This window comes from Periplaneta americana, chromosome 16 (genome assembly GCF_040183065.1).
Source record: "Periplaneta americana isolate PAMFEO1 chromosome 16, P.americana_PAMFEO1_priV1, whole genome shotgun sequence".
Lineage (NCBI taxonomy): Eukaryota > Metazoa > Arthropoda > Insecta > Blattodea > Blattidae > Periplaneta > Periplaneta americana.
Window position 1 is genome coordinate 23910776 of NC_091132.1, and position 15009 is coordinate 23925784.

The 15009-nt window shown below is 37.6% G+C and overlaps 1 protein-coding gene across 2 annotated transcripts in view; it reads right to left on the reverse strand.

Annotated features, from left to right (window-relative positions):
• Positions 1-15009, reverse strand: part of Afg3l2 (AFG3 like matrix AAA peptidase subunit 2) — a 38877-nt gene that overhangs the window by 7760 nt on the left and 16108 nt on the right. For both annotated transcript variants that reach the window (XR_011336584.1, XM_069849016.1), the window contains exons 7-13: positions 14626-14744; positions 10957-11078; positions 10471-10624; positions 7322-7549; positions 3896-4122; positions 2288-2488; positions 645-839 (exon numbers count right to left, since the gene is read on the reverse strand). Coding sequence is in view for 1 of the 2 variants with exons in the window: in XM_069849016.1 (XP_069705117.1) it covers positions 645-839; positions 2288-2488; positions 3896-4122; positions 7322-7549; positions 10471-10624; positions 10957-11078; positions 14626-14744 (1246 nt within the window). In the remaining variant the exon portion in view is untranslated. The remainder of the gene's footprint in view (positions 1-644; positions 840-2287; positions 2489-3895; positions 4123-7321; positions 7550-10470; positions 10625-10956; positions 11079-14625; positions 14745-15009) is intronic.

Consider the following 15009-nt stretch of genomic DNA (forward strand, 5'->3'; position numbering starts at 1 on the left):
CAACTTCACGGTTAGTACAATCACTGGCGTAATTAACACCGTCTTCAAATCATCCCATGTTCAGAAACATACAAGGCTAAAGGTATATAAAACACTAGCTCGACCGGTCCTCACTTCCGGTAGCGAGGCATGGACAATCAGAAAAGCTGATGAGCAAAGGCTGACGACAGCGGAAATGAAGTTCATGAGACGAACAGCGGGATGCTCTTTGCTGGAACACTGTAAAAATGTGGACATATTGCAGGAACTAAAAATAGATCCTATAGTTAATTTTGTTCAACAATATCGACTTCAGTGGAAAAAACATGTCGAAAGGATGGATCGCACTAGAGGGCCTAAACAGATTCTTACTTATGTACCATGAGGAAAGAGAAAATTGGGAAGACCACGAAAGCGCTGGCATGAGACCGTAACAGATCCTGTAGGGTCTAATACGTGACGGATATGATGATGATGATGATGATGATGACGACGGTTAGTACAAGCAGCTATTTTTTTTACATTCGTCTGTCTGCAGTGGAGATCTATACATGCAGCTTGAGGAGAGGTTTCGACATGATATCATTAAGCCTGCGATCAAGAGAATAGGAGTTATTTAAACATCAGATGTTGCAAAAGAACAATGTTAAGAACACTCTACTTACTTTCTTGACATTCTCCTTGTGTTGTGTAAGCAAGTTGGTAGTGTGTGTATGTGCCCGCTGTATGAGTTCACGCACTTCTGAATCTATTATTTGTGCCGTCCTCTCTGAATATGGTTTTTCTAGGACCATTTCACCGGGTTGGGGCATGTCGAAACTAACATTGCCAACCTTGTCATTCATACCATAGTGAACAATCTAGAAATAAAAAGAATTCATTTGTAATAATCTACAGCTTTTAATTCACGTTCTCTGTCACATACGCGAGCACACATGTACAAACATCATTCTGTAAAGTGTTATCAAAACATATTCAAAGAATCTCAAAACGTTTATTTCTGTTAAATATAAAAATATTTTGTTTTCAACGTACAACAGAGTCCATATAGGCCAGTTTCTATCTCATGCTTTTCCAATTCACTGCAGGCTAAAGCAAGGAGATGCACTATCACCTTTACTTTTCAACTTTGCTCTAGTATATGCCATTAGGAAAGTCCAAGATAACAGACAGGGTTTGAAATTTAACGGGTTTCAGCTGCTTGTCTATGCAGATGACGTGGATATGTTAGGAGAAAATCCACAAACTACTAGTGAAAACAAGGGAATTTTACTTGAAACAAGTAAAGAGATAGATTTGGAAATAAATCCCGAAAAGACAAAGTATATGATTATGTCCTGTGACCAGAACATAGTACGAAATGGAAATGTAAAAAATGGAAATTTATTCTTTGAAGAGGTGGAGGAACAGTAACAAACAAATGAAACTCGGAAGCAAATTAAACTCAGAATAAATATGGAAAATGGCTGTTATTATTCGGTTAAGAAGCTTTTGTCATCCAATCTGCTTTCTAAAAAACTGAAACTTAGAATTTATAAACCAGTTATATTACCGGTTGTTCTGTATGGTTGTAAAACTTGAACTCTCACTTTGAGAGAAGAACAGAGGCTAAGGATGTTCGAGAATAAGGTGCTGAGGAAAATATTTGGGGCTAAGAGGGATGAAGTTACAGGAGAATGGAGAATGTTACACAACATAGAACTGCACACATTGTATTCTTCACCTGACATAATTAGGAACATTAAATCCAGACGTTTGAGATGGGCAGGGCATGTAGCACGTATGGGCGAATCCAGAAATGAAATGGAGGGTAAAGAACGGAGGGTAAAAGACCTTTAGAGAGGCCGAGACATAGATGGGAGGATAATATTAAAATGGATTTGAGGGAGGTGGCTTAATCTTGCTCAGGATAGGGACCGATGGCAGACTCATGTGAGGGTGGCAATGAACCTCCAGGTTCTTAAAAGCCATTTGTAAGTAAGTATCTTATTTTCTTTGTATTTCAAGGATACTCCAAAAGTAATGTGATGCAGTAAATAAATCTTTTGTGTATCTTGATATTGTTCAAACAGCAAAGCTGTAAAATAAAATGTACAAGTATTTAAATGAAAAAATATGGTGTGTGCTTCTGGAATGACTCTCGCATAGATTCTATAGAAAAAAAGAAATCCATCTGTAACATTTTAAATTACTCATATTTTAATTTTAACTGGATAATTTTTACGTTGTGATTCAAGTTATGATTAGGTTAAAAAATCTGTAACAGCCCTTCAGATGTCTAACATATAATAATTCTTCATAAACTAACCTGCGCATATGCACTCTGTGTAACTTTTTTCAAGTCATCTTGTGCACCTGTTGTAATCCTTCCAAAGAATAATTCTTCGGAAACCCTGCCTCCTAAAGTCATGCACATTCGATCAAATAACTGTTCTTTGCTATACAAATACTGTTCCTTTGGTAAATACTGGGCATAGCCCAGCCCTTTGCCACGAGGTATAATAGAAACCTGAAAAACAAAAAAATAATTTTATTACACAAAAAAATTACAATTGAAATTGGGTGCATTGGATGATACTTGTGTTTATATACTGTATTATATATACAGTGAATACATTTTATCTTAATAATTGATTAAATGGCGATCTTACTCGTGTTAATTATGTAAGCGTCTGTGGCTTACAGCTGTTTCGGTGTTACTTGACACCATCCTCAGAGCCTACTAGATCTCGGCGCTATCTCAACTTCGCTGCCTGTTGTGTGGGTGCGTTCATGTGATGAAGAGTTGTGTCAAATAGTGTGTGTGTTCTGAAATTGATCTGTGTGTTGAGAATTTGATCAGGGTATGTTATAGTGTGTCTGTATATTCCATATTGTTCTAGTGTGTTGAGTTTTTGGTTTTTGAGTTGTATGTGTAGGATTTCCATGTCTGTATTTATGTTATTGTATGTGTGGTTGGCATTAGTTATGTGTTCGGCATATGCAGATGTATTGTGTCCTCTGGTTATTGCTTTAATGTGTTCTTTGTATCGAGTTTGGAATGATCTGCCTGTCTGTCCAATGTAGAAACTGTCGCAACTATTGCATGTGAGTTTGTATACGCCTGTGTGGTTGTATTTATTTGTTTGTGTTGTTTGTGTGTTGAGATGTCTTTGTAGTGTTTTCTGTTCTGTATGCTATGTTGTATTTCTGTTTTCTGAATGAGAATGCGATCTTGTGTGTGTTTTTGTTTTCATATGTTAGTGTGATGTATTTCTTATATTCTTGTGTTTGTGTTGTGTTATGTGTGTTTTTGTGTTTGTTGAGTTTTTGTTTTGTCTTCCTTATGATGTTGTCTATTAGGTTTGGGTTGTAACCATTTTCTTGTGCTATGTATTTGATTGTGTTCACTTCTTCATTGTAGTGTTGTTGGCTCATGGGTATGTTGAGTAATCTGTGTACCATTGTCCTGAATGCAGCATGTTTGTGTTGTGTGGGGTGATTAGATGTGTTGTGTATGTGTGTGGTGGTTGGTTTTCTGTATATTTTGAAGGTGTGTTTGTTGTCAACTTTTGTTATGGTGATGTCTAGGAAATTTATGGAGTTATTGTTTTCAAGTTCCAGTGTGTATTGGAGTTTTGGGTGTATTTAGTTTATGTGTTGGTGTAGTTTGTGTCTTTGTCGTTTGTTCCCTTTGTATAGTATGAGTATGTCGTCTATGAGTTTATCTTTCCATATGGAGGAAGTAGAGTGGAAATAGCAGTGCACAGTGCAGCGCCTGGCCCAAACCCAACAAGCATAAGTGAATTTCAACCTGAGCCCGGTCATGGGTTGGGTCAGGTCTAGGCCCGTGGCCTTCCGAGCCCATGCAGAGCTCTACCATATATGCCTGTAACCTAGGTGTACTTGAATCTGTTCTGGAATAAGTAGCACCAACCTTCAATAGAGGATCTGCATACTGCAGAAACCATCCTGCTACAGCATGACCAGCTTCATGGTATGCTACAGTCTTCTTCTCCTCAGGCTGCAAGACATTCGTCTTCTTTTCCATGCCAGCCACAACTCTTTCAATAGCCTGTTCGAAGTTTTTCATATTTATCGAGTCACTCAAGTCTCGAGCAGCAATGAGAGCAGCCTCATTACATACATTGGCTATGTCAGCACCTGTTTAATAAATCCCAAATAGTATCAACACCGTTTATATAAAAAAAAACACTTCACTTCATATACATTCTGTATTGTGTTCCGCTATTGATATAAAGGAATTTTTAAAAGTAATGCGTAATTGTAATTAAAATTACTGAATAACGGAATTTGAGACAAAAAGCTCAGACATGTCAAATCTTGTATTTAGAAAGAAACTTTTCATGGAAATAAAATATTTTTGTGGCTGTTGTACGAGTTATGACATTAACGAAAACATTTTCAAATGACAGCCTACAGGTTTTTAATACCTGAAAGAGCATATTACTTTTTATGATGCAATACTTCATTTGTTTTATACGGAGATACTATGATTATGAAAGCTTTCATTATCCATATATATTTTGATGTACCGAAGTACATATGATATTTCCATGCAGATATTCTGCGTCATCATATGATGAAAGAGTGATGGAACGGAGAAAAATTCTCTCCGGCGCCAGGATTTGAACCCGGGTTTTCAGCTCTACGTGCTGATGCTTTATCCACTAAGCCACGCCGGATACAACCCCGACGCCGGTTAGAATCGTCTCAGATTAAGCTCCATCTCTTGGGTTCCCTCTAGTGGCCGCCCTCTCCACTACGTCATAGATATCCAGGAACGCAGGACCGAAGTCCATACATGTGTTGAGGTGCACTCGAATGAGTGACTGGTTGGCCGGGATCCGACGGTATGGGCGCCGTCTTCATATGATGACGCAGAATATCTGCATGGAAATATCATATGTACTTCGGTACATCAAAATATATATGATATGCGTAATAAATCACTTCGTGATTTAAGACGGCCCATACCGTCGGATCCCGGCCAACCAGTCACTCATTCGAGTGCACCTCAACACATGTATGGACTTCGGTCCTGCGTTCATGGATATCTATGACGTAGTGGAGAGGGCGGCCACTAGAGGGAACCCAAGAGATGGAGCTTAATCTGAGACGATTCTAACCGGCGTCGGGGTTGTATCTGGCGTGGCTTAGTGGATAAAGCATCAGGACGTAGAGCTGAAAACCCGGGTTCAAATCCCGGCGCCGGAGAGAATTTTTCTCCGTTCCATCACTCTTTCATTTTATTATCCAGTCTGATGTAAAAAAATCTGAAAGTTAGAATTTATAACACAGTTATATTACCGGTTGTTCTTTATGGTTGTGAAACTTGGACTCTCACTTTAAGAGAGGAACATAGGTTAAGGATATTTGAGAATAAGGTGCTTAGGAAAATATTTGGGGCTAAGAGGGATGAAGTTACAGGAGAATGGAGAAAGTTACACAACACAGAACTGCACGCATTGTATTCCTCACCTGACATAATTAGGAACATTAAATCCAGACGTTTGAGATGGGCAGGGCATGTAGCACGTATGGGCGAATGCAGAAATGCATATAGAGTGTTAGTTGGGAGGCTAGAGGAAAAAATACCTTTGGGGAGACCGAGACGTAAATGGGAAGATAATATTAAAATGGATTTAAGTGAGGTGGGATATAATGATAGAGACTGGATTAATCTTGCTCAGGATAGGGACCGATGGCGAGCTTATGTGAGGGTGGCAATGAACCTCCTGGTTCCTTAAAAGCCAGTAAGTAAATAAGTACTATGATTATGATTAACTACGGTAACAATTTTATTGTTAGTTTTTTTTTTAAATATATATACACGTTTTAACATCTGTGGTCATATTGCTTTTTAGGATCTGTGGGTATACCAGTAGGCCATTGTTACTATTGTTGAGTTCCTCTTTCTATTGTATGCTGTACAGTGTGACCAGTTACGCTTTCCCCCGCAGCACAGGATTTTTTCTATGAGCAAGCCCCTACTTGTTTGCCATGCACTGGAAGGACTAGAAAGACTGTTTGCTTACTTGTTGACCTTGCTGAATGTCGCAATGCAACTGTTCCTGAGTGTGTGTTGTGTTGTTCGTTTCTTAATTCGACAGTATACATAAAGTGTATCATGACTTGTAAGTTTACTGTCTTTATTTACGATTCATATGTGTTAACTCAGTCAGCTCGTGAAGCTCCAAGATGGTTTCAAGAAAGATTACCATAATCTCTATCATTGTAAAACAGTCCATAATCTCTATCACAAATTTCAGCAAACTGGAAGTATCCAGCATAAGAAACCAAAAAAGCAGCGTAGGATTCTTACTGAAGAAAGTTTAGATGACATTCATAATCGTTTAGAAAATTCTGCTAGAAAATATCTCCGTCATCTTGTACAACGAGTGGGACTTTCATATGGGTATGTGCAAAAGGCTACTACATTATTCCACTTCCAGCCATATACAATAACTGTGGCACATGCTCTTCAGCCAGGTGAGTCCGTACGTGATAAATAATTTTCTAAAGAGTTGCGAAAAATGTGTGGAGAATGAAGGTGGGTAGTTTCAACAACTCATTTGATAATTTGGTAAGTAATGAACCTCTTAAATTCCTTACTGTTGTATGGTTGGTTTGTTTTACCCTCCCGCTAATCACGGAGACCTGGCTAACTGGTTAACGAGCGGTGCACTCGCTCGCTCATAAGCAAAACTGATCGCTCTGTAGATGGCTTGTGTTCGTGTAACTGATTTTAGATTTGATTAATGTTTATGATATTGTGACCGAGGTGGTGATGAATCATAGTATGTAAATTTCCAACCCGGCATTTGCCTTTGTGACTGAGGTAAACCATGAAAAAGCCCTGTCAGATTGGCCGGCCACAGGGTTTGAACCTGGGACCTCCCAAATACGAGTCACAATCGCTACCATCTGAACCAACTCCTTGTGTTATGAAAGCAGTTTTATTGATGAAATCAACATAAAACAAGATGTTAACAGAAAATGAGAAAACTGAGATTCTGAAGATGATAAGAAATTGCTATCGCTTTTTAATGAAACTCAACCAAATCGGTTACCTACTTCTCAGTCAACTGTGAGTAGAACAGAAGCAAAATTCAGTGGTGTGAGTTCGCAGATGCAAGTAGCGGAGGGGATCTGCTCCTGGTTGGCCAACAGAAAGATCGGGAACATTCGCCAAGATTCACTGTACAATTTGGGCAGGGTTCATAGATGGAGAGAAGGTCATGTAAGAACAGTGACAGAAGTAACTTCTTTCTTCCTCAATTGACATATGAAAGAACTTTTCCCTTTTGATTCGTGTCCTGGAACTTCTAAGTATGCATACCTGTAAATCCAGGAGTAAGTGCTGCCATCTTTCTTGCCAGATCCAGTTTATCCAACGCAGTTTTCAATGGCTGTAGATGCACCTTGAAGATAGATGCTCTACCTTTAATGTCTGGTGCTGGCACATAGATTTGTCTGTCAAATCTTCCTGGGCGAAGTAAAGCTTTATCCAGGATATCTATTCTGTTTGTTGCTGCAAGGACGACGACATTTGTTGTGGTGTTAAAACCTGTAGTGAAATATTCACATTATATTTTACTTAGTTATTTAATGACACTGTATCAACTACGAGGTTATTTAGCGTCGATGAGATTGGTGATAGCGAGATGGTATTTGGCGAGATGAGACCGAGGATTCACTATAGATTACCTGATATTTGCCTTATGGTTGGGGAAAACCTCGGAAGAAAGCCAACCAGGTAATCAACCCGACTGGAAAATCGAAACTGCGCTTGAGCGCAACTCCGTATAGGCAGACAAGTGCCTTAGCCGACTGAGCTATGCCGGTGGCTATTCATATTATATAATGATTACAATATTGCATGATTTTCTGCAATACAATATTAGGAAGAAGATAATTATTTAGGAAGCAGGATTTCATACACAGCAAAAAAATTCAACAAGAAACACTAATAAGATTGGACTGGGTGCTAAATTTTATAATACAGTTAAACATATTTTGTGGAACTGGGAAGTGTCAAAAGAAATCAAAATAATAATATGATTACAATATTACATAATTTTATGCGATATAATATTAGAAAGTAGATTATTTAGGAAGCAACATTTCATACACAGGAAAAATTCAACAAGAAATCACTAATAGGATTGGACTAGGTGCTAAATTTTATAACACAGTAAAACATATTTTGTGGAACTGGGAGATGTCAAAAGAAATCAAAATCATGATGTATAAATGTTTACATGCTTGTAGTTACGTATGGTGCTGAGGCCTAAACCATAACTAAGGACATAAGTAGAATCCAGGCAGGAGAAATAAAAATTTTAAGAATCATAGAAAGGAAAACAAGAAGGGACAAAATCAGAAATGATGTTATTAGACAGACATTAGGAGTTCAAAACTAAAAGATACAATAATGAAAATGAGATTAAAATGGTTCGTCATTTGAAAAGGATGAATGAAAGAAGAATATCAAGATGGGCATTGAAAATGAAAGTCGAAGGTGTAAAAACATTAGGAAGATCCCAGGCTAGATGGTTAGATTAAGTACGCATAGATTTAAAAGAGAGAGAGACTATAATTGGGAAAGAATTCAAGAGGAGGAATTGTGGCCACACAGGACTTTGTGGAGGAGGCTATGTTCTGAGATGACCCACAACTGAGTGGAAACATATGCTGATGATAATATTCTGAATTAAAATTATAACCAAATAAGATTTCAATATTACAATCAAGAATCAATTGGTAATGTATCCTTCACATGCAGAAAGCATTGGTACAGTGGTAGCAGAGAAAGATTCGACTTCTTACACCTCTAGTAAAGCACGTGGAATGCACAGGACCTGAGCACAATGTTGCAAATAACAGTATTCATCCTTCCCTCATCCCGATGGCGGACAGCTGATGGCAAGTGAGTGGATGATCAGAACACAAGCATGGAAGGAAAGTTAGGAAATATATCTACGTGGCAATGTCATGTCCACTTCCTGCATCCTGTGTGGCACCAAAAAGGCGAGTGACGTATCCAATTCCCATTGGCTGAGGGATCTGGGGATGGATGGAAGTTCAAAAATATATGTTGTTGTTTTCTAATGCCAGGCGTTTGACAATAAAGTCATTTGACCTCTTGCACTCCAATATTTTTCAAAGATATTATCATGACCAGCCACTGAAGCACAGATTTTGAGGTGTTCCGAATCCATCTCTTGGTTTGAGTTGCACAATGTGCAGTTAGGGGACTGATATATTCCAATTCTATGCAGGGTTAAATGGCAAGTTGTAGCCGATTTAAGTGAACACCATATTTTAACGTTTTGGTGGCTACTTCATTCACACACAACCCTCAGAATGTCTGGAGGACCACACCTGCTGTTGGTTGACGGGTCCATTGGACCTAGCTGGGAGATCTTGTTGATCACCAGCTTTCCCTCCTTAAGCCACTGGAGGACGATTTTAGTGCCATAGCAGGTCAGCACTAGGAACAGAAAAGTAGAAAGAGGAGGAAGGAAAGGGAAATGAACCCCTAGGCCTCGAATGCTCTAATGCCGTCGGGGTCGAAGAAAGTAAGAGTTCAGTCAGAGGACTGGATAGGAAAGGGTAAAGAGGGAATTAGGTATTGGCCAAACTTTCAGAACGACCCCGAGGTTCACTCAGCCTCCTATAAAATTGAGTACCGGGTCTTTCCCGGGGGTAAAAGGCGGCCAGAGCGTGGTGCCGACCACACCACCTCATTCTAGTGCCGAGGTCATGGAAAGCATGGGGCTCTACCTCCGTGCCCCCCAAATGCCTTCATGGCATGTTACGGGGATACCTTTTTTTACCTTTTATAGAGGAAAATCATACCAAATTCAGTCAATAACTCATCAAGCTGACCAGTGCTAATGGATGAATAGCCCCTCCCTTTAGTTCAGCTCGTAAAATTATGCTTACTAACAGCTGCACCACGGGAAGGTAGGGATGGGACATTGGGTATTTGTCCAGGTTGGTTCCTTAAAGCCTTCAATGGAAAGGATTAATGGCTCTCCCCCCTGTATCCGACAGATACCCTTTTGCAGCCACCAAAAATATATGTTAGGGAGCTCTTTCCCTACAGGAGCAGAACCATTTTGCGAAATTTTCAGTCACATTTTTTATCAATGTATTACAGGTGCCAGTATGCTATAAGCTATAAAATAAACTATTAGATATGATTAAATTATAAATTTATTTCGCAGAAAGACTTATTACCAATATTATTGTAATATTAATGCTCATACTTATGATAAAACGTACAGTAACAGCATATTTTCAAAATGTTTTAATTTATAGTTAACAAGAGATTAAAGACATTGTAACTTTTAAAATTTTTTTGTGCATCCAAAAAAAATTGTAAAAAAAAAGTTACAATAGAACAGTTAATACGTCGCAATTCCAACAGGAAGTGTAAATGCAATGCATGTGAATAACATAAGGAAACAGTATAATGCTTACCGTCCATTTCAACAAGTAACTGATTTAAAGTATTCTCTTGTTCTGAATGGCCACCAAAACTGCGGCCTCCACGTTTCCTACCTACTGCATCTATTTCGTCAATAAATAAGATGCATGGAGCATGTTTGCGGGCCATTGCGAACATATCTCGAACCTGGAAAGTCAAATCAAACATTGTTGTATTGTTAACATATCTTCTCATTCGTCGCATTTAATTTCTGCAGACTAGTTTTGGTTTGTTGCTAGTTCTGTGAATTGTCACTGCAATTGTGTCTCAATTATTATTAAATTTAGTTAGCTTGTAATTTGCTATCTATTTCAAACATTCATATGTATTGCTAATTTAGTTAGCTTGTGATTTGTCATTTACTTCACAAATTCGTTTGTATTGTTATTAATTTTAGTTATCTTGTGATTTGCTATTTACTTTAAAAAATTTTTGTACTGTTATTGTTCATTTTAGTCAGCTTGATGAAATCAACTGACCCTCGATGGTCCAACACCAACAAACATCTCAAGGAATTCAGACCCAGAGACTGTAATGAAGGGTACATTGGCCTCCCCAGCGGTTGCCTTGGCAAGCAGTGTTTTACCTGTACCAGGTGGGCCTGTAAATAAATATAATTATTAATTAACAATCATTGCATTTGCATGTGAAAACACTCAAATAATAATATTCAAATCTTACAGTAAAGTAAGTAGTAGTAATTTGGCGGTGATGGCAACAGCAGCAGCAAGGGAAGTAGTAATAATAACAGTATTTTCCATTTTGAATCTTGCATACACCACTTTTAACACTTGAATATAATTAATTGATGAACTAGTGGACTTACTCATGTTAAATATGTAATATTTGTCCGGCTTACAGCTGTTTCAGTGCTTCACGCACCATCATCAGAGCCTACTAGATTGCGGTGTCATCTCGAACTTCTCTGCCTGTTAAGAGGGTGTGTTTTATTGTTGGGAGGTGTTGAAGTGTGGAGTCGAATAGTGTGTGTGTACTGAAATTGATCTGTGTGTTGAGGATTTGAACGGGGTGTGTTTTAGTGTGTTTGTATATTTCGTATTGTTCTAGTGTGTTGAGTTTTTGATTCTTGGGTTGTGTGTGTAGGATTTCCATGTCCGTATTTATGTTATTGTATGTATGGTTAGCATTGGTTATGTGATCGGCATATGTAGATGTATTGTGTCCTCTGGTTATAGCTTTAATGTGTTCTTTGTAGCGTGTTTGGACACAAGAAATACATCACACTAACATATGAAAACAAAAGCACACATAAGATCGCATCTTCATTCAGAAAACAGAAATACAACATAACATACAGAACAGAAAACACACTACAAAGACATCTCAACACACAAAAAACACAAACAAATAAATACGACCACACAGGTGTATACAAACGCACATATAATAGTTGCGACAAGTTCTACATAGGACAGATAGGCAGATCATTCCAAACATGCTACAAAGAACACATTAAAACTATAACCAGAGGACACAATACATCTACATACGCCGATCACATAACCAATACTAACCATACATACAATAACATAAATACGGACATGGAAATCCTACATACACAACCCAAGAACCAAAAACTCAACACACTAGAACAATACGAAATATACAAACACACTAAAACACACCCCAATCAAATCCTCAACACACAGATCAATTTCAGAACACACACACATTCGACTCCACACTTCAACACCTCCCAACAATAAAACACACCCTCTTAACAGGCAGAGAAGTTCGATATGACGCCGCGATCTAGTAGGCTCTGATGATGGTGCGTGAAGCACTGAAACAGCTGTAAGCCGGACAAATATTACATATTTAACACGAGTAAGTCCACTAGTTCATCAATTAATAACAGTATTTTATTTAAACTACACACCGAACCAGAGAGATTATTCAGTACTGAAATTCAATGTGAGCAAAAAATGGTCAACAAATATTGCATGTAGTCCTCTATCAAGGATAGTATTCTCTTATAATCTGTAATTCTGTAATACAGGACCCACAACTTGACTTACCTCCTGGAATAAACCATGCTCAGGTTTAATCACCCTTTATCCCATTGCCTTCAGCTGGATTCAAATTTACGAACATCAGCTCCATAGTGTACAATGTACCACCAAGGACAAAATAAGAAATAATAATGAAGGTTAGGCTGCAATGAAACTAATAGTGTCCAGAATAAGATGACATTTCTGCCACTTGTTATAAGAAGATGACTACATATAGTCTATCCAAAATATGAGCCACCCTTGATGTAAACACTCACTGAAATCCTCAAGGCAGAAGGGAAGAAAGGGTTCTTTACTTTTCACGTTTTCTTGTTTATATGAATTGTTACATCACAATTCATAGGAAAGACGTGGCATACTTTTATTCTTTCTTAAAATAATAATAGTAATAATACATGATGTCTCATATAATGCGAAATTGTCTATAAACGTGATCTGTGCTACTGACAAACGAAAGTTTGTTATGGCAACAAATAAATGATATGGTGGAGAATAATATTTACTTATTTATTTATTTACCTATTCTGGTAGAGTTAAGGCCATGAGGCCTTCTCTTCCACACTACCAGAAGCGAAATATACATTGAAACAATAAAAATTAATAATATTAATAGTAATACTTAAATATAAAACTTATTATCAGGCACATTAAGAAGCTTGCATACTGTATAATAAAATATTGACTAAATATGATGCAGTAGAGCATACATGGGCACAATTTTCGGTTATGTGAGGCAATCGATTTGAAATAGTTTGTTTACTAGGAGAGGAGACTGCAGAGTAGGATGGGAAATATAAACTGCTGTGACCTGCGTCACCTTATCGTAATCGCTAAGGCGGTCAGTGGCGAATTATTAGGAAAGCGCTTGGTTAACGTGAGAGACTCGAAAACTTTTATTCAATTTGGAAAATTAATTCGGCAGCTTTAATCATAAACCTCTTTACTGTTTCTCCGTAGCTGAATTGATTTAAATCACAGGCGAGAAATTGCGTAACTAGCCAATAATATTCCATCACATTGTCTACGTTTATTTTCTTGAATATTCTGGCGTTTATCAAGATTACTTAATAGATATGCACGTTCTCGACCTAAAATAATTTCAGAAAATCATATTTCGTTTTCTACGCATATTTGATATATATATTTTTTTTTATAAATTTCTTTTGGAAATAATATGTACAAACAACATTTAATTCCTCGTACCTTTTAATGCAGCGTGTTTAAGGTATAATGTCGTATTTAGTATACTATGCAAATGTTAAGATCATAAATTTTCTTCGGAATAGTACGAAAAATAACATGTAATTTGTCTTACCTTCTAATTCAGCATGTTCTTTATGACATAAGGAGTAATGTCGTTTTATATTAAATTTATTAATGCCTAATAGGATTTTCGAGCATAACATACATCGTATGTTCTCTCTTTCTAAACAGCAAAAAAACTCTTCCTCCCATTTCTCATGAAATAATCGTTTTCTAACGCGTACACACTGCTTTGATAATGCCATTATGCCACCACTGATATTGCTTATGAAACTGATATAGAACCTGCCCACGCCCAGGAGCTGCGTGAGGGAGAAACGGGGACTGTGAAGATGATGTCACTCAGAGCGATAAGCTCTGTGAAGGTCAGTGAGGCACAAATTCTCAAGTGAGGCACGATGCCCATCTCTGCAGTAGAGTATTGATAATCCGAATGTCAATAATCTGAACTGTCGAAAATCCGACTTCAAACCCACAATTTCTTTTATACAGGTGTTGGAAAAAAAAAGAAAAAGAAAAAAAACGCACGCACGCACGCACGCACGCACGCACGCACGCACGCACACACACACACACACACACACAAAATCTTAAAATTTATCATATAAACAATCATTCATGGCAAAATCAAATGTTTACAATAAAGAATTTTACATTACATAGAAAATAAGGAAGAAAAAGCTCGAGAGGGAAAATATGGGAGCTGGGAGACTGTTAAAAATTAGGGACAAGTACGGGAGAAATATGGGAAGATTGGCAACACTAAAAGTAATGTAGATGCCAGAGAAAACATTTTTTCTTAATTTTCTTACTTAATATAAATTACAGAACAAACTGGGAATTATTACATACCTGTAAGCATTGCGCCTTTAGGAATCTTAGCTCCTAAATCTATATATTGTTGCGGATTTTTCAAAAAATTAACAAATTCCATGATTTCCAATTTTGCTTCTTCACAACCTGCAACATCCCTGTAAGAGAATAATAAATATGACTCAGAAGCTGTACTACAATACAGAGTAATTCACCATGAACTGTAGCATGATGGCTGAGAAGTACAACAAGAGAACTTCCAGGTTTCATACACAAGAAAATGACATCACGTTAATTGTCTGCTCTAAAGAATTTGAAAATGTTGAAGAATGGTTGTGTGTAGAGGCATGGGACTTCAGTTTAAGCCAGAAGACGACATCATTTACACAGTATCTGGCATATAGAATGGTGTGATAATGAAGA